The sequence below is a fragment of the Haliotis rubra genome, unplaced genomic scaffold (assembly GCF_003918875.1).
Source record: "Haliotis rubra isolate DU_JTF1 unplaced genomic scaffold, ASM391887v1 Scf585, whole genome shotgun sequence".
In the NCBI taxonomy this organism is placed as follows: Eukaryota; Metazoa; Mollusca; class Gastropoda; order Lepetellida; family Haliotidae; genus Haliotis; species Haliotis rubra.
Window position 1 is genome coordinate 80,539 of NW_025767285.1, and position 27,120 is coordinate 107,658.

Genomic DNA, 27,120 nt, shown 5'->3' on the forward strand with positions numbered 1-27,120 from the left:
TTTTCAATTGACCTTACACATATAAAGTTATGGTGAAATAAAGACTAAATAACTAATAAAATGAACATTAATGTAAAACTTACTTTGTTTCAAAGAAAGGGTCTTTCTTGAACACGGGGACAGATTGATTTGGATGTAGAGTTAACTGATCTGACTTTTTGGCGACTTTCCTCTTAGGCTCTGAAACAAAACTCATCTTTTAAAGGAATCAAGCTATATTTAAGAGTGATTATTAAGTAAATGTTCTTGATATGAGGCACAACAAGGTACTGACACAAAGAGGTACAGTAAATGTCACAGGCACAAGGAGGTAGTAAGGAGGTCCTGATGCATGGATTTAGTGATGCATGGATGTTGTGCTACAAAGATGTACTAACACAAGGAGGGAGATGTATCAGTGGGACCTTGCACAAAGAGGTAGTATGGAGGTCCTGATGCATGGATTAAGTGAGTGATTTAGTTTTACGCTGCTTTTGGCAACACTCCAACAATATTACGGCAGGGGACACCAGAAATGGGCTTCACACATTGTACCAAGGGCAGGAATAATACCCGCGTCTTCAATAGATATGTACTTTGGATTGTTGTTTAAAAACTTTGAACCTCATTATAATGCTTGTCTTCGTTTTTTGTTAGGGATAAGTATAGGAGAAACCACGACTACGAGGGTTTACTAGAGATTGTGAACCCTGAGAGGAGGGAACATCCCGAGGACCCGACTGACAAACAATCTCATTCTTCACAGCGATCCTTCGTAGCCTAGTGGATAAAACCGCCAAGTTAGAGAGCGTAGGGTTGCAGGTTCGAAACCAGTTATCGTCACTATATATTGGAAGTTTTCAATAATGTTATATTTTACGATCAGTGATAGCAAGACAAAGTTGTATCAATCATGAATAATATTCTAGGTTTAGAAATGATCAGTGCAAAGTCACAGCAGAGGTCTGGGAACTCACTTTACAATTCACATCCCGGGTCTTACAATGCACATCCTGGGGATTTACAGTTCACATCCCAGGGATTTACAATACACATCTCTGATTATATAGTCTAACCATTTGATACGATTTTGAAAAGACTGTCTGAGATGACCCGTTATACGTGTGGTAAGTTGATAATTCCAGTGACAATTCGATAGGTGATGAATTAGGGACGACGAGCGAACGCTTTAACCATTTGGCCACCCCACCACCCTCATGGATAGTGCAAGGGGGTATAAGCACAGTGAGGTGGTATTGCAGTAAACTATGGTTGTAACGGACTCAAAGGGACCATTATAGTTTCAGCTTGTTATAACTTGTCTTCATTTATGCGCATTTTGACTAAAATATACAGCAAGTGTTTCAGTTTCTTATGTGAGTCAGTTTCTTATAAACGTGTTGATTACCAATATAGTTTACAAAAAAGGAGGTAATGACACAAAGATGTTCAGGTTCAAGGTGCCGCTGCAAGGAGGTAATGACACATGTATGTACTGGTACAAGAAGGTGCTGCTGCTATGAGGTATTGACACAGGATGTTCAGGTACAAGGTGCTGCTGCAAGAGTGTATTGACACAGGATGTACTGGTACAAGAAGGTGCTGCTGCTATGAGGTATTGATACAGGATGTTCAGGTACAAGGTGCTGCTGCAAGAGTGTATTGACACAGGATGTTCTGGTACAAGAAGGTGCTGCTGCTATGAGGTATTGACACAGGATTTTCAGGTACAAGGTGCTGCTGCAAGAATGTATTGACACAGGATGTTCTGGTACAAGAAGGTGCTGCTGCTATTAGGTATTGACACAGGATGTTCAGGTACAAGGTGCTGCTGCAAGAATGTATTGACACAGGATGTACTGGTACAAGAAGGTGCTGCTGCTATGAGGTATTGACACAGGATGTTCAGGTACAAGGTGCTGCTGCAAGAGTGTATTGACACAGGATGTACTGGTACAAGAAGGTGCTGCTGCTATGAGGTATTGATACAGGATGTTCAGGTACAAGGTGCTGCTGCAAGAATGTATTGACACAGGATGTTCTGGTACAAGAAGGTGCTGCTGCTATGATGTATTGACACAGGATGTTCAGGTACAAGGTGCTGCTGCAAGAGTGTATTGACACAGGATGTTCTGGTACAAGAAGGTGCTGCTGCTATGAGGTATTGACACAGGATGTTCAGGTACAAAGTGCTGCTGCAAGAATGTATTGACACAGGGTGTTCTGGTACAAGAAGGTAGTGCTACAAGGATGTATTGACACAGGGTATTCAGGTACAAGGTGCTGTTGTAAGGAGGTATTGACATAGGGATGAACTGGTACTTACTGACAGAAGGACATGCTGGTTCGAGGAGGCATTAGTACAACACATCAATACAAGGAGGTAGTTATATAAGTTATATAAGAAACAACTGGAACAGAGATGCAAGAAGGAGCTGGTACACTGGCATATACATGCTGCGGTACTAAGATTAACACTGAATCATGAACAGCAAGCAGAAAGAGTTAGAAGATTGCTCCCATGAGCTTTCCACACACTTCACTGAAATATCAAAGAAAACAATTTCACCTTTCTTTTCTTTCTGTCCTGGTGTTTTATTAGACTCGGGTGCCTTTTCCTTTTTTCCCTCTATATTTTCCTTCTTCCCCTTTGAATCTTCCTTGTTCTTCTTCGCTGTCTTCCTCTTCTGTGCAGGAGGTTCAATCTGCACAACTTCTTCAACTGCAAGGAAACATCACACACATGGTTCAACGCAGTTAGTGAGTGATGCCTAATAACATTTGAAGGTATTTTAGGTCGTTCATGGAGACAGGAACAGAATGATTTGGATGTAGAGTTAGGGCGACTTTCCTCTTTGGCTCTGTAATATAACCCATCTTTTATATGACTCAAGCCATATTTAAGAGTGATTATTAAGTAAATGCTCCTGGTATGAGAAGGAGTTGAGTTGAGTTTTACGTCGCATTGACATTATTTCAGCAATATAGCGACGAGACCAAATCTGCATACATATACACTTTAAGTACAAGTTCAAATGAGTTTCCCAAAAATATATTTATTCATTACATTATTATTTACAAACAGGAAAGTCATAGCGCCAAATTTAAAAACAAGCAGTTCGTCATTCACAGTACATAGTTACAATTTATGATACAGGTCAACTTCCCATAAGCAGTTAACAGTGAGAAGGCTGCTCACGCGGGAAAACAGAACTTTCAGGTTTATATCGTTTCATAATGGAAATCTCTTGCATTTGAAAAGTCCACACAGTACAATATATATAGAAAGATCGTTGTAAAGTTCTAAACTGTCCAGGGTGACTCGAAGTGACATTTTGAAGTACCTGGAGGCAAGACAATGAATCGGTAAAAATGATGAAGTTTATGGAATGGTTCTGCTGTTTAATATAGGTCACAGCCGTGAAGATAGCTTTGGCCTCATCAGTGAAAATGAAACTATTGTCAGGGATTCTTGAGAAGACAGTCTTGGGTCCAGTTACTGTGGCACTGTGAAAATGGATGCATGGGCGTTATACTTGGAACCCCAAAGAATCTGTTTCGGATTTTCTTTTTTGTAAAGGTCAAAATGTTGATTTCCATTTAATTCAGTTATAATGGCTCAATTGGTTAGGAAGTAAACAATTTAGTTTATAATATTTTCACTACTTTACCTTTTCATATTGCACCAGTATTCTGCAATATTTATTAGTTGTAATTGTTAAAAGGTTTATTTCTATTTCATAGTTTTGAATACTACATTTCAATTTTGAAGAGGTACCAATGTTATGTCAACCTTAATAAGAAGAGAGATAACTTCTAATTGGGGTGTACAGAATCACCACGTGGTTTGTGCTGTATGCACATGTTGGACTTGGGGAAGAACCATGTGAGGTCTAAAGTAGTGGTAAGGCAAATGTATTCACTTATTTGACAATTCATTAAGGGGAATCTGTTTGTAAATGTATTTTCTTAACTTGTACCATATATAATAACATAATTTTTCATAATTTAGGTTATATGGCTGTTTTGGACTTGACTTGTGGAAATTGGTTTTGACTTCAAATTTTGTTCACAGGTATTCTTTTGGCTTAAAAGTGGTATGAAAGGTATTTGAAATATTAAGCTTCCTGTTTATTCAGTGCAATTAAGATATTGCTTTTGCACATTGTATTTGTGTAAGTTTCACGTTTGTGCTGCAATTTACATTGTCCAATATATATGCCATTATGTAGTAGATGTGTAAATGTAGGGAACATGATAGCCATATACTTAATTAAGTTCTTTCTATTTGTTACAGTCAATCTAATGTTGAAACTTCAGACACAGGAATAAAATGAAGAAACAATAATTTTATGTTGTTATCAACATAGCTGGGTCCCCGGCCAGGAGATCTCCTTATGACTTCACCATCTGCCAAGGTCTTGAAGACAGAAGTCGGTAAGGTGATATGATATTGAAATCATTTTAGTTGCAGATATGTGTGGTTGAATTCAGGCTTGATAGATTAGGAAACAGGTTTTCACAGAGTGAGTTGAAAACACAATTGTATGCCGGATTGGATTGATTTGAATGTAATTTAGTGATATACTGCAGTGAAAGTTAATGGGGAGCGGTTCAAGCGGAGGATCGTTAGCCTCCGCATATAGACTGTCTACCAGAGAGGTCCTAAAAGCTCCGAGACAGAGCGTAAGACCTTGCTGGTGGATAGAATCTATTTGTTCTAAATTGCTTTTGCAGGCTCCACCATAGACAATGGAGCCCTGATCTAGTTTAGAGCGAATTGATAATCTGTACAATAGTAAGAACTAGCGACATTATTTTGTATCCACGTTTTGGGGTCGTTCATGTTTGTTGTCTTGATATGATTTCGAATACTAGTATTCTTTATGAGGTTTACTGCAAACAATTGTTTTGAATTTATTGACGTCTTTAAGCAATGTCTCCATAACATGGAATTTTTTCAGCCTGTGTGAGTCCTTTCAGTTTGGGGCAGTTTATACCACCACCTTCTGTTTTGCAAATAATTTCTGTTCTATTAATTTTGTTAGGGGTTATTGCCCCACAAGAATTTGAATATTTTCCTTTGGAAGGTTCTAACATTGAATCGGGAGGGTCTGGTAGTGCTGAAAGCAGGTTTCGCCTAGGTAATATGAGTGATTAAGGATAGTATTTCTCCCGAGACGTGTAATGTTTCTTGCTGACCATACAGACATTAATGTTTCACATGTTCTTAACTTATCTTTGTATGGTTGCTGGCTCCAATGTAATGTTATTTGGGGGCATAGTTTCATTTTGGATGTCTTCTTTGAGCCAATCCATATAAATCTTGTTTCCTCGATATTAACTCTTAACCCACATAGAACCGAGCAAAGAAGTCAATGTGACAAATAAACATATTTCTGAACCATCTAGAACACAAGTAGTATCATCTGCAAATTGAGAAAGTAAATATTCCATATTCCTTATCATTATTCTCTTTATATTCTAATTATTTCTGATGAGTGTAGCAAGTCTTTCAGCACATAGGAGGAATATATAAGGTGATAAGGGATCGCCTTGGTGACACCCTCTGGCTATGTTAAAAAATTAGATCCAAATCCATTTACTATCACACAAGATTAAATTCCGTTGTGGAAGGTCTTAATAGAAAGTTTTTAATGGAATTTCAAAAACCGAAAACGGTCATGCTTTCTTGTATAAATCAATCTGTAATAATAGCACTCATGGTATTTGATAGTTTTCTGTGTACTCCATAAGATCATAAATGTTATTTCACCGATGTATCTTCCGGGCATATAAACCCTTTTTTATATCCATTTATAAGTGTATCTAATCCAATCTTTATAAATTCTATTTGCAATAGCCATGGATGAAAGTTTATAAAAGATTGATAGGAGCAAGATAAGGCGCATTGTTTTTAATATATTGTATTGGTATATTACCTTTTTGAATACCTGTTTTAATTCCTCTTTGTTGTGAAATTTTCAGGAAGTAAGTTCTGACAAACAAAATATGCGAGTTAATTTAGTGTGGCCACGAATCATAAGTTTGTTCTCCACGTAGATACAAGATTTATTTACATCTTGTAACATGAAACAGGGTATTAAACTGAATACTCACACATGCTCTTGTCCATACGAATTAATTATATTCATATTATTGAATTCACAATACACACAGTGACACAAGACTAAGCTTCCACGCTTCCATAACCACTTGCAAGGCATCTGCACGTGCAAACATTGGAAAGGATCATAATACTTGGGTGATAACTTGTTAAAAATTCTTATTATATCGTTTTAAGTATTAAATTCACCACTGATCTGATAACCAATCTTGTTGGGTGATTATAAATTATGTCTTAAGAGGCAGTGTATGTAGTTCAACTCAGACATATGAAACAGACAGCAAATTATCAGCAAATAATATTTGTTTGCTGGATGTTATTATTTTACACTTTCGTTAAACGTTACATGTGTCCAAGAGCGACCGTTGGGGATTATTCTCGGATGGTAGTTCAGGATGGTGGACAAGAGATGGAGGACAAGTCAGGTGTGAAGTTGAAGACAGCAGCAGCCATGTTTATTATGGTTGGAGAATAATGGTAGAAATGGTACAGAAGATGGAAACCACATGACAGAACGCACAAGGGGACCGAGTGGCCAATGTTCGCGATGTGGAGACCAGCTCTGTCACTTACACACATTCAGAAGTAGGACGGCGATTCTTCATCGTCGATGTAGACGTTGGTGAGGCGACGGCCTCGACCGACGCCCGACTAGGCGCACAATCCGTCCGCTTCTGTAATGATCTGGGCCCGTCTGCTCGGCTCGTCTCTGACTAGTCTCCCTGAGTGACCATGTCAGTCAGGTTTTTGGACATTAAGCCACGGTATGCAAGGTCACTGACCTATGTACATGTACATACGTAATATCCGCCGACGTAGGGCGGTGTTAATTGCCATTTACTGATAGCTTTAGGAAATAAGGGTCCTGCCCGGAGGGGGGTTTATGATAAGAGGGCTACACCGAAAGATTGCTGAATACATTAAACAGACAAAGGGGATATAATTTCGGTGTACTTTGAATATATTTAAACAATATATTCTCACTTTCTCTGATTTGTGTTGCTTGACGGCGGAGAATAGCTCTACGTTTCTTCAACATTGCAGGTAAATCTGTTTGCACGCTGTTCACTGATCCACGCAGTAACTTACGTACACTGATGACATCTTCTCTGTCCGTCATGTTTAGGAATGTTGAGATGATGCTTTTGTGAGCGTCGAGACGGTGTTTGCGCTTGATACTCGGAAACTCGCGGTACCACATTGAATCTCATCCCCCGTATTCTCAACTCCCGAAGCACCCGCTCCGTATTTTGTTTTGGGGTCTCCCATAAAACAAAAGATTAGGTTTGCGATCGTGCATGTCTTTAAGAATTAAATGTTTTTCAAGTCGTTTGTAAGCGCTCTTACGTTCAGCTAGTTCTTGACAGAGTTATTTCGCCACCATGCACGTGGACAATCATGTTCAACAGAACTAACTTTCGGGTTTATATCCGCTTGTCTCTGTTCTCAGCTCTTGAATAGAATCCTGTAGAACAGTTTCGTTGATGTTATGAATTCAGCCAGTCGTCGTTCTGACGCTTGAATGACTTCTTCATATGATGTTTGTGAACGTGTGTCGGGCATGTTTGATAAAGTCACCAATATCGATTTTACGACGACGTGAATAACAATGTTCAAACGTACTATTTGCACTATATGTAGGCTTTAGATATATATCAGTGGTATGTTTTGGCGATTACTTGGAGAGAATGAATTAGAACACGCCTATCTCCTGCTCATGCTCTCCTGAAACCCACTCTTACTTCAAATTGTTGTTTAAAAACTGATATATGAACTGGGGTAATCTGCGCCTCAATCCGAATCCATGCAAAGTTTTTATGATATATATATCATGTTTCATAAATGCTTTTTCTGAACTGGTAGAACAAGGTACTGACACAAAGAGGTACAGTAGATTTCACAGGCACAGGGAGGTAGTAAGTAGGTCCTGATGCATGGATGTTGTGTTACAAAGATGTACTAACACAAGGAAAGAGATGTAACAGTGGGACCTTGCACAAGGAGGTAGTAAGGAGGTCCTAATGCATGGATTTAGTGATGCATGGATGTTGTGCTACAAAGAAGTACTATCACAAGGAGGGAGATGTATCAGTGGGACCTTCCACAAGGAGGTAGTAAGGACTGACTGAGTTTAGTTTTACGCCGCTTTTAGCAATATTCCAGCAATATCACGGCGGGGGACACCAGAAATGGGCTTAACACATTGTGCCCATGTGGGGAATCGAACCCGGGTCTTCGGCGTGACGAGCCAACGCTTTAACCACTAGGCTACCCCACCGCCCCAGGTAGTAAGGAGGTCCTAATGCATGGATTTAGTGATGCATGATGGTTATGCTACAAACATGTACTAACACAAGGAGGGAGATGTATCAGTGGGACGTTGCACAAGGAGGTAGTAAGGAGGTCCTGGTGCATGTATTTAGCGATGCATGGATCTAGTGAGTGAGTTTAGTTTTACGCTGTTCTTAGCAACATTCCAGCAATATCAAGGCAGGCGACACCAGAAATGGGCTTCACAAAATTGTACCCATGTTGGGAATAGTACCCGTGTCTTCAATAGATATGTACTTTGGATTGTTGATTAAAAAAACTTTGAACCTCATTAAAATGTTCGTCTTCGTTTATTGTTAGGAATAATTCCAGTGAAAATTCGATTAGTGGTGAATTCGGCATGACGAGCGAACGCTCTAACCACTTGGCTACTCCACCACCCTCATGGATAGTGCAAGGAGGTATTGACACAATGATGTGGTATTGCAGTAAACTATGGTTGTAACGGACTCAAAGTGCCCATTAGTTTCAGCCTTCTTCATTTATGCACTTTTGACTAAATATTCAGCAAGCGTCCGGGACTAAAGACAGTTCCTTATGTGCGTCGGTTTCTTTTAATGTACCGGTGCAAGAATAAGCTACCACAAGGAGGTACTGACACAGGCTATTAAGGTATAAGGTGCTGCTGCAAGGAGGTATGACAAGGTGTATTGGTACAAGAAGGTGCTGCTGTTGCTATGAGATATTGACACAGGTATGTACTGGTAAAAGGTGCTGCTGCAAGGAGGTATTGATACATGGTATCATGGTACAAGGTGCTGCTGCTATGAGATATTGACACACTATGTACTGGTACAAGAAGATGCTACTACAAGGAGGTATTGACACATGGTATTCAGGTACAAGGTGCCGCTGCAAGGGATTACTGACACAGAGATGTATTGGTACAAGAAGATGCTGCTGCAAGGAAGTATTGACTCAGACAAATACAGGTACAAGGTGATACAGGGTATCATGGTACAAGGTGCTGCTGCTATGAGATATTGACACAATATGTACTGGTACAAGAAGATGCTACTACAAGGGGGTATTGACACATGGTATTCAGGTACAAGGTGCCGCTGCAAAGGATTACTGACACAGAGATGTATTGGTACAAGAAGATGCTGCTGCAAGGAAGTATTGACTCAGACATATACAGGTACAAGGTTCTGTTGCAAGGAGGTATTGACACACTATGTACTGCTACAAGAAAGTTTTCCTGAGTGAGTGAGTATGGTTTTACGCCGCGTTTGGCAATATTCCAGCAATATCACGGCGGGGGGACACCAGAAATGGGCTTAACATATTGTACCAATGTATGGAATCGAACCCGGGTCTTCAGCGTGATGAGCGAATGATGTAACCGCTAGGCTACCCAACTGTCCCACTGGTATATGAAAGTGTTGCTGCAAGGAGGTATTGAAACAGGATATGCTGGTACTAGAAGTTGCTGATGCAAGGAGGTATTGACACAGGGATGTACTGGTACTAGAAGGTGTAGCTGCAAGGAGGTATTGACACAAGGAGGTGCTGCAGCAGTATCTTCTTGTGCCAGTGCATCCCTGTTGCAATACCTCCTTGAAAACAGTACCTTCTTGTACCAGTACATACCTGTGTATTGACACAGGAATGTCTTGACAAGAGGGGGTGCTGGTACCCCAGCGTACATATACTGCGATACTGCGATGGTTTGAATACAAGGAGGTAGTGATAAAAGGAACAACTGGAACAGAGATGCAAGAAGGAGCTGGTACACTGGCATATACATGTTGCGATACTAAAATAAACATTGTATCATGAACAGCAAGCAGAAGCAGTTAGAAGATTGCTCCCATGAGCTATTCCACACACTTCACTGAAATATCAAAGAAAACTATTTCACCTTTCTTTTCTTTTGCCTGTTTCTTGTTATGCCCTGGTGTTTTCTTAGACACGGGTGCCTTTTCCTTTTTCCCCTTTATCGTTTCCTTCTTCCCCTTTGAATCTTCCTTGGTCTTCTTCTCTGTCTTCCTCTTCTTTGCAGGAGGTTCAATCTGCACAACCTCTTCAACTGGAGGGAAACGGAGAAAGTTAAGGGAGAAAGCAACAAATCTTTCTATCATGTTAAAAACAAAAATACAAGGATATAATTAGTTAGAGATTCCTTATGGCAGCTAAATGGTTCACACACAAAAGCTAAATGGAATACTTTTAACAATGAAGAATTATCTTCACGTACTGTCACTGTCCACGTCATCTGCATCCATGTTTCCCTTGGTTACATCCTCCACAACCTTCAACAGCTTATCAGCCTCCAGTCGATCTTCATCACACAGCAAATACACTTTTCCTATTTTTGATACACGAACATTAAACAGGATGCATCCAGGGTCGATTTCATCTGCATAGTCCAATAAATAGTCATTAGTCTGGGAAGCGTATTTCGGTGATAACCAGCGGATTTTGACAGTCTTTGTTGTGTTGTAAACGTTGGTCTGAAGGCGACACAGAAACCAGCCCCCTGAAAACAAACAAAATGATAATGTGAGTCACCTGGAGCACCTTGAACAGCATTTCATAACACCATAAAAGAGAAGGAACGGCCAAGGGACCCAGGTGACAGTCATTTGCTATATTGGGTAAAACTAAAAGCATCAATATGGTGCTGATTTCCTAACTTTCGACTTCTTTATTGTAACATTATACATTTGGTGTATATGCTTAATGTTTACTTAATTATCTCTTGAAGGAGTGGACCCGTGAAGGTCCGGGTTGGAATAAGCCTTCAGTAACCAATGCTTGTCGTAAGAGGCGACTAACGGGATCGGGTGGTCAGGCTTGCTGGCTTGGTTGACACATGCCATCGGTTCCCAACTGCGCAGATTGATACTCATGCTGTTGATCACCGGATTGTCTGGTCCAGACTCGATTATTTACAGACCGCCGCCATATAGCTGGAATATTGCTGAGTGCGGCGTAAAACTAAACTCACTCACTCACTCACTTGAAGGAGTGAGTATATTTTATCTAAAACATTGTTATACCTACAATTAAGATAGTGACATCTATAAAATAGAACGTATCTATAAGATTAGGGATTGTTTTCCAAATTTGTTCACCAATGGTATTAAGGTGAAGCATTACCTGTAACAGCAAAGGTTTCCTAAATGTGGGGGTCCTATGTTTCTTTTAGAGGTCAACCGATGGTTCCTGGTAATTTTTCACAAAGCAGGGGACAAATCTGACAATGGGGAAAGATTTGGAAGTTGGCCTTCTGATGCTACTTACCATCTTCATTCCTGACAGTAACATAGGTACCTCTAAGGTACCAAAGTGTCTTCTCATTCGGGTTCTTTGTCCCCTTCTTACAGGGTGACCTTTTTGCAGTCAAAGATGGCGCTCGACCTGCCAGAACTGGTTTTGATGTCAAGGAAACATTTTTACCAGCTGATGATATTTTTGGGACAACCTCCTAGTTGGTGTTGATGCAGATCCATCAGATTCTGAGGACTTCGTTTTTTCAAATGTCACTTGGCGGGACGACTTTCTGGTCACTGAATCTTCACTGTCCAGCTGAATTGTGGGCCGTTTTGACAAGGGCGTTTGGTTGGAAGTTGATCTTCGTCGCAAGCCTGACCTTCCTGGAGTTGACTTATCCTTATCATTCTTGTCAAGTTCCTTTGTGGACTGACGAGACAAGGATGGACGTCCATCAACTTTATCAGTCCTGTCTTTTTTTTCACTGGTTTGTTTCGTGAATGCTAGTCTGCTGGACTGTCGTTTAACCTGGAGAAATATTAACTGTGTGAATGACATAGAGTATTTCACACTTTTCAGATAGGTACAATTCAAATATTACATTTGTGCAAAGTTTGAAAAGAGGATCACTGTGCATTCTATCACACAAGATATACTTGGTTAAATTCACAGTTGACTTCAGTACAGTAAAAAGTGAGTGAGTGAGTTTAGTTTTACGCCGCACTCAGCAATATTCCAGCTATATGGCGGTGGTCTGTAAATAATCGGGTCTGGACCAGACAATCCAGTGATCAACAGCATGAGCATCGATCTGCGCAATTACGATACGATGACATGTGTCAACCAAGTCAGTGAGCCTGACCACCCGATCCCGTTAGTCGCCTCTTACGACAAGCATGGGATACTGAAGGCACATTCTAACCCGGACCTTCACGGGTTACAGTATAAAGAAATCCTTCTACTTGATATCATTACGCCATAAATGTTTCCCTAACATTCTTCTGTATAAAAGAGTCTTAATTTCTATATAGAAATACATATTTATGCAACAGCATTTCATTGATTTCATCAAAACTACGCACACATATAATGGGACAACTGTCACCTCAAATGAGTCTTCACAAAAGAATGAGTGAGTAAAAGTGAGTGAGTGAGTGAGTGGGAACTATTGACAATACGCCCAAAGAGATGAAGGTTCTGGACATAGACCACTGACATCCTAAAGAGGATGAAGTTTGGATTCAAACCCATGACCAGCATATTATAGCATGTCTGAGGGGCGTAAGTCTGCCCGAATATGTGGCAACAGAGGAAATACTCTTGATTGTTTTGTATAGGTTCAAGTGTGCCACAATTTACTCACAAATGAAGGAATCATGACTGAAAAGGGTGGTGACAAATGTCACCAGTTCCAAAGAATTTTCCACATCAAATTCTCAACAAGAGTGTCTTAAATCTGAAATATAAAGGACAATATTAACCAATTATTTCGTTGTTTGTAATCTAACACTTCTATGCACAATATACAGTTACCAGAAATGATGTTCAGGTACAGAAGTTTAATTCAGCACTTCAGACCGTATGATATTTGTCTTACACACATAACGTAACATTAATTTGTGAAACATTTTCACCTTGAACAAAATGCATGTTTTAAGAAAATAGATTTAAACTGTATGACATAATTGTTTGGGGAATTTGGACGATTTATCATTAGTTGCTTATCTCTTTGTGCATTTTACACAATTCAGGAAGATAAAATCTCCTAAGATGTTGATAATTATCACAATTAAGAAAACATGACATTTAATCTTGATACAACCACAACAACTCTGTGTACATAGTCATCACCACACTGATTGTTGCTTCAGCATCTTACTCCCCAGATGAGGCTTCATTATCTGCTGTTTTCAGCAACAGGAACAAGGACCCAAGGAGGCTGATTGGGTTATTTTACTGGCCCCAGTCATTATAAGCACAAGTCATTATGTGAGCACACACTGAATACAGTTTACACAAAATTACTGTTATATATAGTTGAGAAATCATTTGGAGCCCGTTTGAGTGAAATGGAAGAACAACAGCTTGCTTGCACTATAAAACTGCTGTATGGACTTAAAATTTTCTAACAAACCTTTGATTTTATATATAATTTTAATTTCTATCAAACAGATTCACCACAGCAAAAGCATTTAGGATCTAACAATGAAAATCCTACTTTGTACAACTCCGTAGCCCGTGATATACAGGAGATGCTGTCTATGGATCACATTGATATGTGCACTAGCGATTCATAACAAGTGTCTTTCATTATTCTAGACAAGCATTCAACATTTATATGGTCAAGGTAGGAACAAAATAAGAAAATCGAACGCAAATGTTAAATTAATGTAATACCCTACCTCTAGTTCACCATGTGCTAGGAGTAAGTGAGTGAGTTTAGTTTTACGCCGCACTCAGCAATATTCTATCCATATGGCGGCGGTCTGTAAATAATCAAGTCTGGACCAGACAATCCAGGGATTAACAGCATGAACATCGATCTACGCAATTGGGATACGATGACATATGTCAACCAAGTCAGTGAGCCTGACCACCCGATCCCGTTAGTCGCCTCTTACGACAAGCATGGGTTGCTGAAGATCAATTCTAACCCGGACTTTCACGGGTTCATGTGCTAGGAAAACCATGGGCTAATTTGCAAAGCTTGTGGAAAACATGTTTCTATGTGAGCAGCAATATTATTCATCATGATCAGAATTCTACTTGATGACTAAAGATCTCTCCAGATTACCGACTTACTATGAAGTCAGCTTGTAACCTCCAGTGAAAACCTTGATGATTACAACGACACAACTTTTCAAACGTTAATGCCAGTTTAGACACTTTGAGATTTCTGGTATTCACTTCATCTTTAATGTCACATAAATTGACAAGCTTTGATAATTTTACTAATAATAAATGTTGTATCATTAATGTAAGTATTTCGTCAAGCCTGGCGTCACATACCTTATTTTTTATTTGGTTCGTTGTGAAATAGTTGGGCTCCTAATATTTATTTGACAAGGAAAATTATAATTACGAGACTTGTGCTCTTTGGAAAGTATTGAGGCTTGGCAATCTGTCTTCACGGTATATGAACACAAACACCCTTGGTCTGAAGTAGAGACGCCTGTCACTGTAACCTGTACATCAGTAGAGGTGTTATCAGGTAAAAGTGCCACACCCCCTCAAGGGCAAAACCAAGAGAAGACGCCCTATCAACCGGGTGATTAAATGCTTAGTCAAGGAACCTTTCTCAACCATGCATACACAGGTACAACAATATCACCTGCAAAATGCTATGACTACCTGTCCGTCCGAGTTTTATTAGAATTGTGCCCTGCCGATCACGGAGGGAACACATTTTGAGTATTAATCTGTCACTTACATAGCTGTGTTATCGGGTAAAAGGTACACAAAGCGCCACACCCCCTTAGGGGCAAAACCAAGAGAAGGCGACTGATTAAATGCTAGGTCAAGGAACCTTTCTCAACCACGCATACACAGGTGCAACAATATCACCTGTAAAATGCTATGACTACCTGTCCGTCCGAGTTTTAACAGAATTGTGCCCAGACGATCACGGAAGGGAACACATTTTGTGTATTAATGTCTCACTGTCACTTACATACGTGGGCTTACATATGCCGAGTGTAGCATTTATATCTATGTTTGTGGCTTCGCCTTACCTATTGGAGCTGTGTTTCGGTACAGTCGCAATGAGGTACATGTGAATGAGACATCTCTACAAAGCTTATTCTTCCATTGCTAGCGGAAGTACTGACTGGTAGGATATTTATATCGACGAGTTCTTGTTGATTGGCCCGAATGCCACAATTGCCATGTCACAACTCGTCCAGTGTTGTCAACCTAGCGGAAAGTAAACAGCGAATCGTGAATGGTCATGTAGAGCCACTATAGTATACTATGGTTCAGTTTTCAGCGGGAGAATGTCGCTGTACTTTGCCGTTCGGAATCTGTGCTTATGCGCTTTGCTGACAATACACCACATTGCTCGACTTCATGACGCGTGGAAATCTAATGCCGAGCCAGTTGGACTACATCGATATCGCTTATGCAATACTGGCTATATTAAGTTGGATTAAAAAGAATTAATATGCTCCACGATGTGTTCAGTTTTCATTTTCATAATTAGCTATGCCTTGTGCATCAGTCATATAGCACGGTAGAGATAGCAAGGCTGCACAACCTAAAATATGAGTTATAATCAGACATGAGTGTTGTATCTGATTCAAGTGTGTTGGGAATGCGGGATTTCCTTAGCCTACAGTGAATATCCTTTGTTCAGCAATGATGATGTCAGCAAATGGCTATAGTTAGGTTCATGACGCAACATTAGAAATTTCATTGATATTTTTTGTATTCCTCATCAGATTCGTTTTCATTGTGTTTCATCAAAATATTTCCCTAACACGACACCCAGGTTTTGTTCAACGAAGCAGAAAATCGTATATGAGTAGTGAGACTCCAATTATATATTTAATATCATCTTCATAGTGTGAATAGTGATCGTTACTTTCAGCCGACCCTTACCTTCTCTGGCTGCTGAACTGAATCCCGAACCTTACCATATAGTAAGTACTGTTTCATTGGGTATTCTATGGATATGTGGCTATCACCTGTTCCAAACGGTTTCAACTGATTTTGAAAAATTAAATAGAAGAAAAAAACAACTTTATCAAATATATGAAAAACAATAGTTCAGTTGTTCAGTGAATAAACCTTTTAAACTATACAGGTTAAAAAGCTAAGTAACATATCGGTTCTAAAATGCTGTGCTGTATATTCTGTATACATATCTCTGTTCAATCTTCTTTCATAAAATCGCATCCAAAATAGATTTACTCCGATATACGACACCTAGCTGTGTGAGACTGTATGTAACTCAACTGCATGCATATGTATATAACTCAGCTATAACTTGAATTGACAAGACAACTTTGATGGGAGTGAGGATGTTTTGTGTCAGCGGGGTATAGCTTACATGCCAATCAGTGTATAACAACAATCATTTTTTTTTATGTTCGAGCCGAGAGAGAAACGTCCGATGTGTTGTTTTCAGAGCAGATTTGTGGAATGCATAGTGCTCACATAGGCATAAATGTTTTCTTTCATGAATTACACTGTAAAATGTTTATTGAATATTCTTGAATGTTTTTTATCTGCTCATATCTGGTCAAAGTAAGTTATGCAGTAATGTCAATATTGTAACTCAAACCAAACCTGTGCTAATGCCTCGGGCTATCCACCTATTCCGGAATTGGCTATAATCGCTTTGAACAGTGTCTTTACTTGATTGATCTCTAGACATATCTAGCTAGCGGTGTCGCATACCACGTAACTTCATTAAGCGTTTAGCACTCACATATATATTAATGGTGGCCGGGTTTTTAAGAACTGTATTTCGTTGAACACTAATTTTGTGAATTGGCACAGGAATCTGAATTACTCCTGAAAACAATGAAATTATACTCTGTTTTGTCACCAAGAACTTTCATGGAGATTTGCTACATTTAAAAAAAGAACTTCTCTGACATCTGATTGACATGATCTAAAAAAAATCACATTTCCAAAACTATACCTATATGCTATTTGAAACATTTCCGCCAGGACAGTCATATTGACAATTTCAATTTTTCAAAATAACTGGCACTTTCCGCATATATATTTTAAACATTTATACGATTCGGAGTATTAAAATATATTCTTCTTTCAATGAGATAGTTATATTTGGCTGTATATTTTGTTTAGGGCAGAATCATTTTGTAACGTATTTTGGAACCTGTATGTGTCATTGTGTAACTATGTGTATACCTGTTATTTTGTACTTGTTTCTATGTTACTTTTGTGGTGCAGAGTATCTTCCATACGGATAATTTTCCCTGCTGAACAACCCTGTATCATTATTAGTATTTTTTTACGTGGAATCACTGAACAGCTTGCCATGGTTCTCTTTGTCAACAACCCTTTAAGTTCCAACCCATATTGTTTTGTTTCTTCGTTGTCCAACGCAGCAGTATTTCAGCCATATGACGGGGGTACTAACCCATGTGTTCCACAGAGTTGCAAAAACAACACATTTATTTCTTTTAATTTTTGTTTCGGATTTAGTCACGAATGGATCATCTGCAAAAGGAAAACGTAATGCTTATTCAAGGGAGCAGGACAATTCCCACCCGGACAATTCCCATCCGGACAAATGCCACCCGGACAATTCCCACCCAGGACAATTCCTACCTAGGACAATTCCCACCCAGTTATTTTCACTATAATGATGAGGACAATTCCCACCCAGGCTTTGAAATATTGAAATATTGACTTTGGTGTAATATTGAAAATGATAAAATATTGAAATTTTGACATTAAAGAAATTTGACTTTGATGAATATTTCACTTCGATGTAATATTGACTTTGATCAAATATCAACTTGATGAAATTTGAACTTAAGTGCAAACATAAGACCTATTTACGGCGAGTTGATGGATCATTTCCCGAACCTGCGGCTCCTGCCACTATGATCATCCCTGACAAGTACAAGTTGACTGGAGCGGGAGAAACCTTGTACTCCTGTTTCGTTCATGCTGGACTATGTCAATATGAGTTCATGCTATATAGTGCTTGTCAATATCAGTAAACATGTAAACATGTCAATATCAGTAACATTTGAAAAGTTGCTGTAAACTTATGTACTAGTATGTCATAAAATAGTGCTTCATTATTTAAAAATATTGTTATATGGTATTTATGTCAAAATGAATAAATATTGAAACTGAACTATGTTCTTCATGTTATTTTTATTTTGGGGTGGGAATTGTCCGGGTGGGAATTGTCCTGGGTGGGAATTGTCCTAGGTGGGAATTGTCCGGGTGGGAATTGTCCTACACCCCTTATTCAATATGTCACTGTTCGAGCAACTGACCCGAAGCAAGACAAAGCATGCTACGTGCGAGCATTTTGGGGTACAATGCTTTTTGTGATGAAAGCTTGTAGTAAATATGTTCGCCACCATTTGGAATATCTTAAAATGTACGACAGTATATTGGTTGATAAGATAGAACTACAGAACGGTAACTCAATATCAGTAACGAACATCTATATTATCGTTGTATATTACACATCACTATATCCTTTGTCATTAAATTTGTTCTGTGATCATGCAGTCATGGAGGGGTGCACTTTGACACATTTTTAATTTAGATATTAAAACTCTTTTCTTTGCAAGAGCTTGAGTTCATTGGATCTAAAGCTGTACCCATTCCCGACCATGTACATACATGTATATGTTCTCTATTATTTATGCGATAAGTGGTTCAAGGTGTACTGACCTCATAAAAGGATAGTTGTGTTTTGGACGAGGAGCCTGGTTGCCTTATGCAATGTTTATTTAGTTCATCAATTATCCATGTCTGGCTGCATGGGATGGAGAGTTGAACTATTATGTGTGCTCGATACCATGGCTGGAGAGCTTTTGTAATACTCCAATATGTCTTTCCTTTGGCTGCAGAGCTGGGATAATTCACCCTTTGTATTTGCGTGGGCTGCAGAGCCGTTATAATACTTTCGTGGGCTGCCATTCCGTTATATTTCTTTCTTGAGTTGGAGAGCCGTGATAATACCTTCGTTGACTGCAGGGCAGTTATAGTACTCCTATACTATTTTCGTTGGTTGCGGAGCCGATATTATATTCATATTTTCATTTTCGTTGGCCCTAGAACTGCTATAATACTTATATTTGTAATTTCGTTGGCTGCAGAGCTGTTTTAATACTCCTATATGTATTTTCATTGGCCGCAGAGCTGTTATAATACGCCTATATGTACTTTCGTTGAGCTGTTATAATATGCTCCTACATGTATTTTCGTGGGTACAGAGCCGTCATGATATTCTTACATGTATTTTCTATCGCTGCAGAGCAGCGATAATACTCCTGTATGTAATTTCGTGATTGCAGAGCTGTTTTAATACTCCTACATATATTTTCGTTGGCTGCAGAGCTGTTATAATACTCCTGTATGTATTTTCCTTGGCTACAGAAATGTTATAAATAATGCTCCTGTATGTAATTTCGTTGGCTGCAGAACTGTTTTAATGCTCATATATGTATTTTCGTTATTGGCAGGGCTGTTATAATACCCCTTTATCTGTTTTCGTGGACTACAAAGCCGCTATAATTCTCCTTATACGTATTTTCGTGGACTACAAGGCCGTTATAAAATTCATCTGTGTTTTCGTTGGCTGCAGAACTGCTAATATATTGTTATATGTATTTTGTCTTGCTGCAGAGCTGTTATAGAACTATAATATTTTTGTTTTATTGCAATGGTGCTGTAGAATGACTTCTTTGGCTAGCTGTTCCAATACTCATGAATGTTGATTTTCTGCAGAGGCTTTATGAATCTCATTGTTTGCATTCCACTGGATGCGGGACCGTTACAATATTGTGTATGTTTCTCAGGAACCCCTGTTGTGTTTGTATTGGTAATATTCTGATCAATTAATTGTTGCATGACATGTGTTCTCGCTATTACTCGCTAAAACTGCTGCAATATATGTATTTACATTGGGTGATGAGCCATTATGATGCATGTATACAGACTTGTATGGCTAAATTAATCGTATGTTTGGCGGAATCAATGATTTGCACTATGCATATTTATAACATTATGGGTGTGCTTAATTGTTTATATATGTTGTGTCATTGTTTCCATTTTGAGTGTTTGCTACTGTAAAGCCTCCAGTCGATGTAGAGCTGCATTTCATACAAAAATGCTTTTATCTGTGGTTTTACGTGTCGGGCCTCGTGTTTGTGTAATATACATGTACATGTACACATATATTTCGTATGGTAACCGACGTGTTCTTTATGTTCGTGGAAATGGAGATTTGGGCGGTGTTGTTTGGAGATGTTGCGAATGGTGACATAAAAGGACATGTACTGCACAGCAATTCCAGTTGCACTTGGTTTTATTTTGCTTATGGGACGGTTGGGTATTCTAGGAGAACACACATGCTCAGATATGTGACGAAAACTTAAATGTGCAACACTCTTTTTTGTTGAAATGTGTGCAGACCATTAAGCAAGTCAAAACCTCGTGACAGTTGATAGTTACAGGGAGAGTCAATCCATTACATTAGTTGCGTTGAAAATAAAAAGCATAAAAGAGACAAGAATGCAGATGGAATGAAATTTATATCTCTAAAACTATCCCCAATGCATGCGGGGTTGTGGGGAGTATCAACATCATAACATCGATGTCCGGATGACTGAGTGGTCTAAGGCGCCATACTCAGACCTTCACCAATAGTGGAAATACGGGTGTTCTGGTCCACGAATGTGGGCGTGGGTTCAAATCCCACTCCCGAAACAGTTTGTCCTTCCTCCAATCAAGCCTTTTTCTAAAGCTATTAATCTGACTTGCATTTTGCTGTCTTTTGGGTTAATAGCAGACATTCATGGTTGGGTGCTTGTATCATTCTGGAAGATACTTATCTATCTTAAAACCTGATCAATGGCATGAACAAAAACGAAACGATATTAGTCCTTTTGAATTTGGTGATTAATAGATAAAAGTTGTCCCGCCAGCCGGATTTGAAACAGCGACCTAAGTATTGCCAATTACAGCTCTGCCACTACAGTCCTCCGCTCTACCAACTGACCTATCATGCGTCTTGACACTAGAGGTCGTTTTAAAAGACACATTTGTTCTTAATCAATAGGGCATTTCTCTCTTGACTGGACAAATACTTCCTCCTTGCTGACAGTGTGTTGTGGGCAGCAGCCTGAAGTGTAAACCCATTTCAACCTCAGAGCCATGTCTCCTCACACCAATCTTCAGTGGGACAAGTTGACACATGCCAAGGTGATTATGGAATCTTTTTGTAAAGAGCTTAATCCTCACAAACATGCCCAGCTATGTGACGAAAACCTAAATGTGCAACACTCTTTTTTTTGTTGAAAGGTGTGCAGACCATAGATCAAGTCAAAACCTCGTGACAGTTGAGTGTTACATGAACAGTCAATTTATTACATCAATTGCGTTGAATATAAGAAGCTGGCCCCAGACTCAAGGTACTGCATCAGACCTCCTTCCATAATGGAGATACGGATGTTCTGGTCCACGAATGTGTCATGAGGTTTTGGCTTGCTTTGTTGCACATAAGAGAGTTGCACATTCAGGAGTATCTTCACATTGCTGAGCATACTTGAAGGGATCAGGATCTCTGCCAAAAGATCATCAGCCAGGTGACCTTAAGAACAATGCATAGTTGCACACATCTAGTATTTATTGAGTGAACTTGTTTATCTCGGAAGATTCTATTGAAAGGTGTAGGCAATGTATTATTCTACATATTTTTCCCACATGAAAAGTCTCATATATTTACCAACATTAAGAAAGATGAAAATACAACACTAAAATGTGTTTAGACTAAACATTCTGGTGGTTCTTTACTCGATCAGATTAGGATATAACACATGTTTCAAGGCCACTGCCTGAAAAAATTCATGTTTTTTTCAGTTTCCCTTGAATTTCTCTCTTAATTCAAGTCAAAAGAGCCTTAGAACAAGCACTAGAGGAAGTGAATAAACTCAGAATCAAACATATCCTATGGCAGTGAGTCCTCTGTTAAATAGAATGTATAAAAAAGCTGAACAAATGCACACAAAATCTTCTGAATAAATAACATATTGAATATTAGTAGATACATTCAACATGGCAGTCATCATGCTTGTAATTTGTGAGTTAAATTCTAGGTGAAGTAATCAAAGTAAGAAACATTCATATGTGTTCTTCTAAAGTGTGTAAGCTCAAAACGGCTATATCAACATGGCATGACAGATTCACTGAATTTCATCAAATACATTGATACCATATAAAGTAAATGGCTTTTAAAATCACAGAAGATCAAGTACTTATTATTGAAAGGCTTTTCATTGCTGGGTAAATCTGATGTCCATTAAGTACTCAAAATACATTTCTATGCATACTTCATAAGTGACATTGAATTTTGATACATATTCTGTTAAATTTTATGTGAGGTTATTGCATTACATAAAGAAGCAAGAGATAAATTCTAAAAACCTTTATGAATGTAAAATCTTACTGTCATGTGTTTTGAAGACAATATGTTCTTGAGTAGCTATACTTGAATAAACGTGCCTCTGAATGTAAGTAATGTGTTACTTGTAACACATACCCCCCAAAAAAGGGGCAATGAAAGCCCTGGTATCCCGGTCAGAACGTTAGGGTTTTTTGGGGGGGTTTCAATTAATGACACCATTTAACTTTTGACTTCTCTTTCACTGATGGCTCAAGTGAGGTTTTCCAGTTTTACTGATGGCACAAAGTTGTAAATGTAAAACAAGCATATACCAGCCCAGAATAACATGTGTTCACATCCTACTGCTGGATAAAACAAGCATAAATAAGCCTTTGAATCAGTACAAAACCACACAGTCATTACAAGCAAATATACATGAAATATCTTCATATATTCATCTACATAATTGGTACATAATATTTCAGTCATTTCTCTTAGCACAACAGGTAAAGCAAAGCTGATGAAAGCACATAACTTCACACTCCTCATCTCATATGCATCACTAACAGACAAACTCATTCTTGTCTAATGGCAATAGGCCGATAACAATTTCAATAACTATGCCTAAAGGGCTTACCAAACAAGTAAAGTCATATAGGAAAAAAAGATGAAAATATGTCAACAACAAAAAGTTTGTGAAAAAGATAATGTAATAATAATGACCGACAAGTAAATTATTGGTTTCCCAGTAACTAGTGTTTACAACTGTGCGTCCGTGATCACTTAGAAGTATATACTTTGAAGTGTCCCTTTACTTGAAATTGGGTGACCATTGCCAGTCAAAACCTAACTATCTTATATGAAACAAAAAACGTAAAACTGACCATCAAACAAAGTGATGTACGTAGACCATGATGAAATAGTAGGTTATTTTCATCTTTAAGGATTGTATGAAATATATTGTACCTAATATAATCATAAACCTAGTTATACAGTGTGCTACAAAAAGATTTCATTCGTAAACATAACGGAAGAGACTGTATTCATGTTGAGGCTCTGTGTCCAAAAAGTGTGGAAGATGTCATGGTTCAAGTGCACAGTGGGTACTGTATAATAATTGTTGAGCACAGTGGATGACACGTTATGATTGTGGAGTGGGTTATGTGTGTCTTTTGTCATTTGAGTTTGTTTGAGCAGTGAACAATACATAATGTAATCAAGATTTTATAATGTATCATAAGTCTAAGGCCATCTGTTGTTAATTAAGTTGTGGACAAGGTAAAATCTTCCTGCTAGATCTTTTTGTTAAGAAATAAAGAGAGACACTCCCAATTTGTCCTCAATAGAATCGCCACAATTGTAATGAATTTATTAAATGTAGATATATAGTTTCTTTGGCCAGTTTCTTTGGTATCCAGTTACCAAAGTGAAATAAAGACATATATCATGAGGACAGCCTTTTTGTATAAAATGATAACATACATAAAAAGGTCCTTGACAGTTTGTCAGCCATTGGCATGGGTTTTTTCACACGCCAAGACAAAACATTGACAACTCTCTGTCTTAAATCTACTAAAGTAATGACATCTTAATTAGGTATTTTGTAAATCTACACAACAACATGGTGGATTAAATGAATAAGTAGAGCCATGTTCATTACACATGTTAAGTATGTACAAATGACGGACAATCCCAATCATAATGATCATCAGCTAATTCTCATTATTGTATCAAGTCTTAAATACAGACATCAAGCACAATTATATCTTGACTGGAAAATGCATAGTCGTCATCATGATCTGCATGGTCAGCATACAAGACCACAATATGGCTACTGGAATGATACATCACTGACTGAAAATACACCTACTTTACAAAACACTTACAGGGGAGCTCATCTCATAATTTTTCAGAATAAGCAAGTTTATTCACATTAATCCAAACACCCTCAAATCTTAAGATACAATCCATTAAGCAGTATATAACTGGACTTATTAAACAGAAAAAATGGTAACCTTTGCACCAATTACAATGTCTCAACTGTCATGCCTTCAAGGCTTCATATCAATGGGGTGTCTTCCTTGAGTGGCATTTTAGAAGCTGGGAAGTACAAAATTTGACAAACTTTATGGACAACAACTTCTTTATTATGAGACTGTGACGTTTCGATACAGATTATTGTACCTTTGTCAGAATACGGTACAAGAATCTGTATCAAAACATCGCACTCTCGTAATAAAGAAGTTGTTATCCAAAGAGTTTGTCAATTGGGTGTTTCTTATCCTCTACATGTGTTGTACCTTCATATCAATTGGGTGTCCCTTATCCTCCACATGTGTCATGAGTTCATATCAGATGGGTGTCAAATATGTCCCACATGTGTCATGCATTCATATCAAATGGGTGTCCCATATGGTCCACATGTGTCATATCACATGGGTCTGTCTTATCCTCCACATGTGGCATGCCCTCATATCACATGGGTGTCCCATATCCTCCACATGTCTCATGTCCTCATATCAAATGGGTGTCCCTTAAATGTTCATGCTGACAGTGTCATGATTTCAGGCCTGTCACAACAGTCAAAAACATCAGTCCCAGTGAATCTCTATGATCATAACAGTGAAATAGTGAGATGGTGTCAGGCCCCTGTGATGTTAAATTCACACTACATACAAAGCCCTGTTGATATAATATTGAATACTATTCTTGCAACATACTTACTTCATAACTTGTAAGAATTGGCCTATAAAGAAGAATGCTGGCAAACATATTTCAATGCATTCTCACCTAATATCAATCCATTTTCTTGTTTTACAGATAAGTCATTCAAGACTGAAACACACAAATGCTGTAATTGAATTGTATGTACCATTATTTGAACATTGCCTTGTGTGATTGTTTTCAAGCAGTTTTTCATGGGAAACTATCATCTAATCAACTGTGACAAGACCTGTAGTCCTTTGCTTTTTGAACTAGATAAAATCTTTAAAACAACATAATATCTGGCTTCATCTGTGAAAAATGTAACAGTTACTGCCAATTGTCTCTATGAAGACAAAATATTCCTATAATAAAAGAAAGCAGGAAAGATTCCATAAGCAGTGTCAAATATTATAAGTAGCAAAATGGAAACAGAAAACTATCAACACGTCAAAATGGTAAATCATCACACATGCAACCAAATGCTGCTGAAATGAAACTCAAGTTAATCATTTTCATTACCCACAAACCAAAATACACATTTATAATGAGTAAAACATATTTGTAATGAGAACACACATTTTCACAACCATTCACATCACAGACCAATATCTACGAAACTTGATGAATGTGTTTCATCCAAAATGATTTCTCAATGAACAAAGCCACTACGGGATCACAGTTAAAAACATCACACAAATATTCAAACAGTTTTCGGATTGTCAAACATCAAAACAAACAAAAGGGAAATACTGATCTTTCTACAGAACAAGATCACATTACTATTAACATTATCTCTGGTCCTGTGTTACTTATGATTTCAGTAACTCCTGTAACAATATAGATTTAAAGCCATTGTAGTGCTATATATTAACAAGGGCTTGGTGCGTTTAAGACATTCTTTTCATAATGTTAATGGTTTACAGAGGGCAATGAACTACAAGCTCACCATCAGTGTTTCAATTCTTTTACATTCATAGTCATACTGACATACAATGATTTTTGTTTTAACATTATGGATGTTTCACAAAGGTAATGGTCACATGCAATGATATTTAGTTTTAAGAGTTTTGGACGTATTACATAGGTAATGTTCAACGCATATAATCTCATAATGAGGATTGTGTTAAAAAGTTATGATGATCGTAGTGTCACAGACATGCGATGATCAGTCTCAGAGAATTCCTGTGATCATAGTCTCATAGACATTGTGTCATGATGTTAAGATTGGGTTTTGGAACAGGATCTTGATAACAACTGATATCATGTATCTATCCAACAAAATCAAAGTAGTCATGGAAACACATCTCAAGTCCCTCGTATTGAAAAGCCAACCTACTTCCTTCTCCACTGAATGAGGTAGCGTAAGCATGCCTGACCTTCATCGTACACCACAAATTCATTGTGGTAACCACTGACATATTGATCGTTGTAGTAAGAGTTGTAGCCTTTCTCACCAAGTGGAATCACATAGCCTGAAAGATTTAAGAAACAGAAGTTATACTATACATTACCATAAAAGAAATAATGGAGAACAAGGATCTTAGATTTAATTCCATGGAATAAAATATTTGCCAGGTCTGTAAATATATTCAACATGGTTACAATAATGAAGTTTGGAATAAAAATTTGTTGGCGACTGGTTCTTTATCAATCA

At 38.2% G+C, this 27,120-nt stretch overlaps 2 protein-coding genes across 4 annotated transcripts in view; both read right to left on the reverse strand.

The window, feature by feature from the left end:
• Window positions 1–11,644, reverse strand: part of LOC124254835 (poly [ADP-ribose] polymerase tankyrase-like) — a 68,184-nt gene extending 56,540 nt beyond the window's left edge. Inside the window, exons 1-5 of the mRNA XM_046688684.1 lie at window positions 11,543–11,644; window positions 10,638–10,919; window positions 10,302–10,469; window positions 2,549–2,701; window positions 84–180 (exon numbers count right to left, since the gene is read on the reverse strand). Coding sequence (XP_046544640.1) covers window positions 84–180; window positions 2,549–2,701; window positions 10,302–10,469; window positions 10,638–10,665 — 446 coding nt within the window. The 5' untranslated portion in view covers window positions 10,666–10,919; window positions 11,543–11,644. The remainder of the gene's footprint in view (window positions 1–83; window positions 181–2,548; window positions 2,702–10,301; window positions 10,470–10,637; window positions 10,920–11,542) is intronic.
• Window positions 11,645–21,986: 10,342 nt separating this feature from the next.
• LOC124254864 (poly [ADP-ribose] polymerase tankyrase-like) overlaps window positions 21,987–27,120 on the reverse strand; it is an 85,521-nt gene continuing 80,387 nt past the window's right edge. For all 3 annotated transcript variants that reach the window (XM_046688718.1, XM_046688719.1, XM_046688720.1), the window contains one exon: window positions 21,987–26,938. The gene's annotated coding sequence lies outside the window, so the exon portion shown is untranslated. The remainder of the gene's footprint in view (window positions 26,939–27,120) is intronic.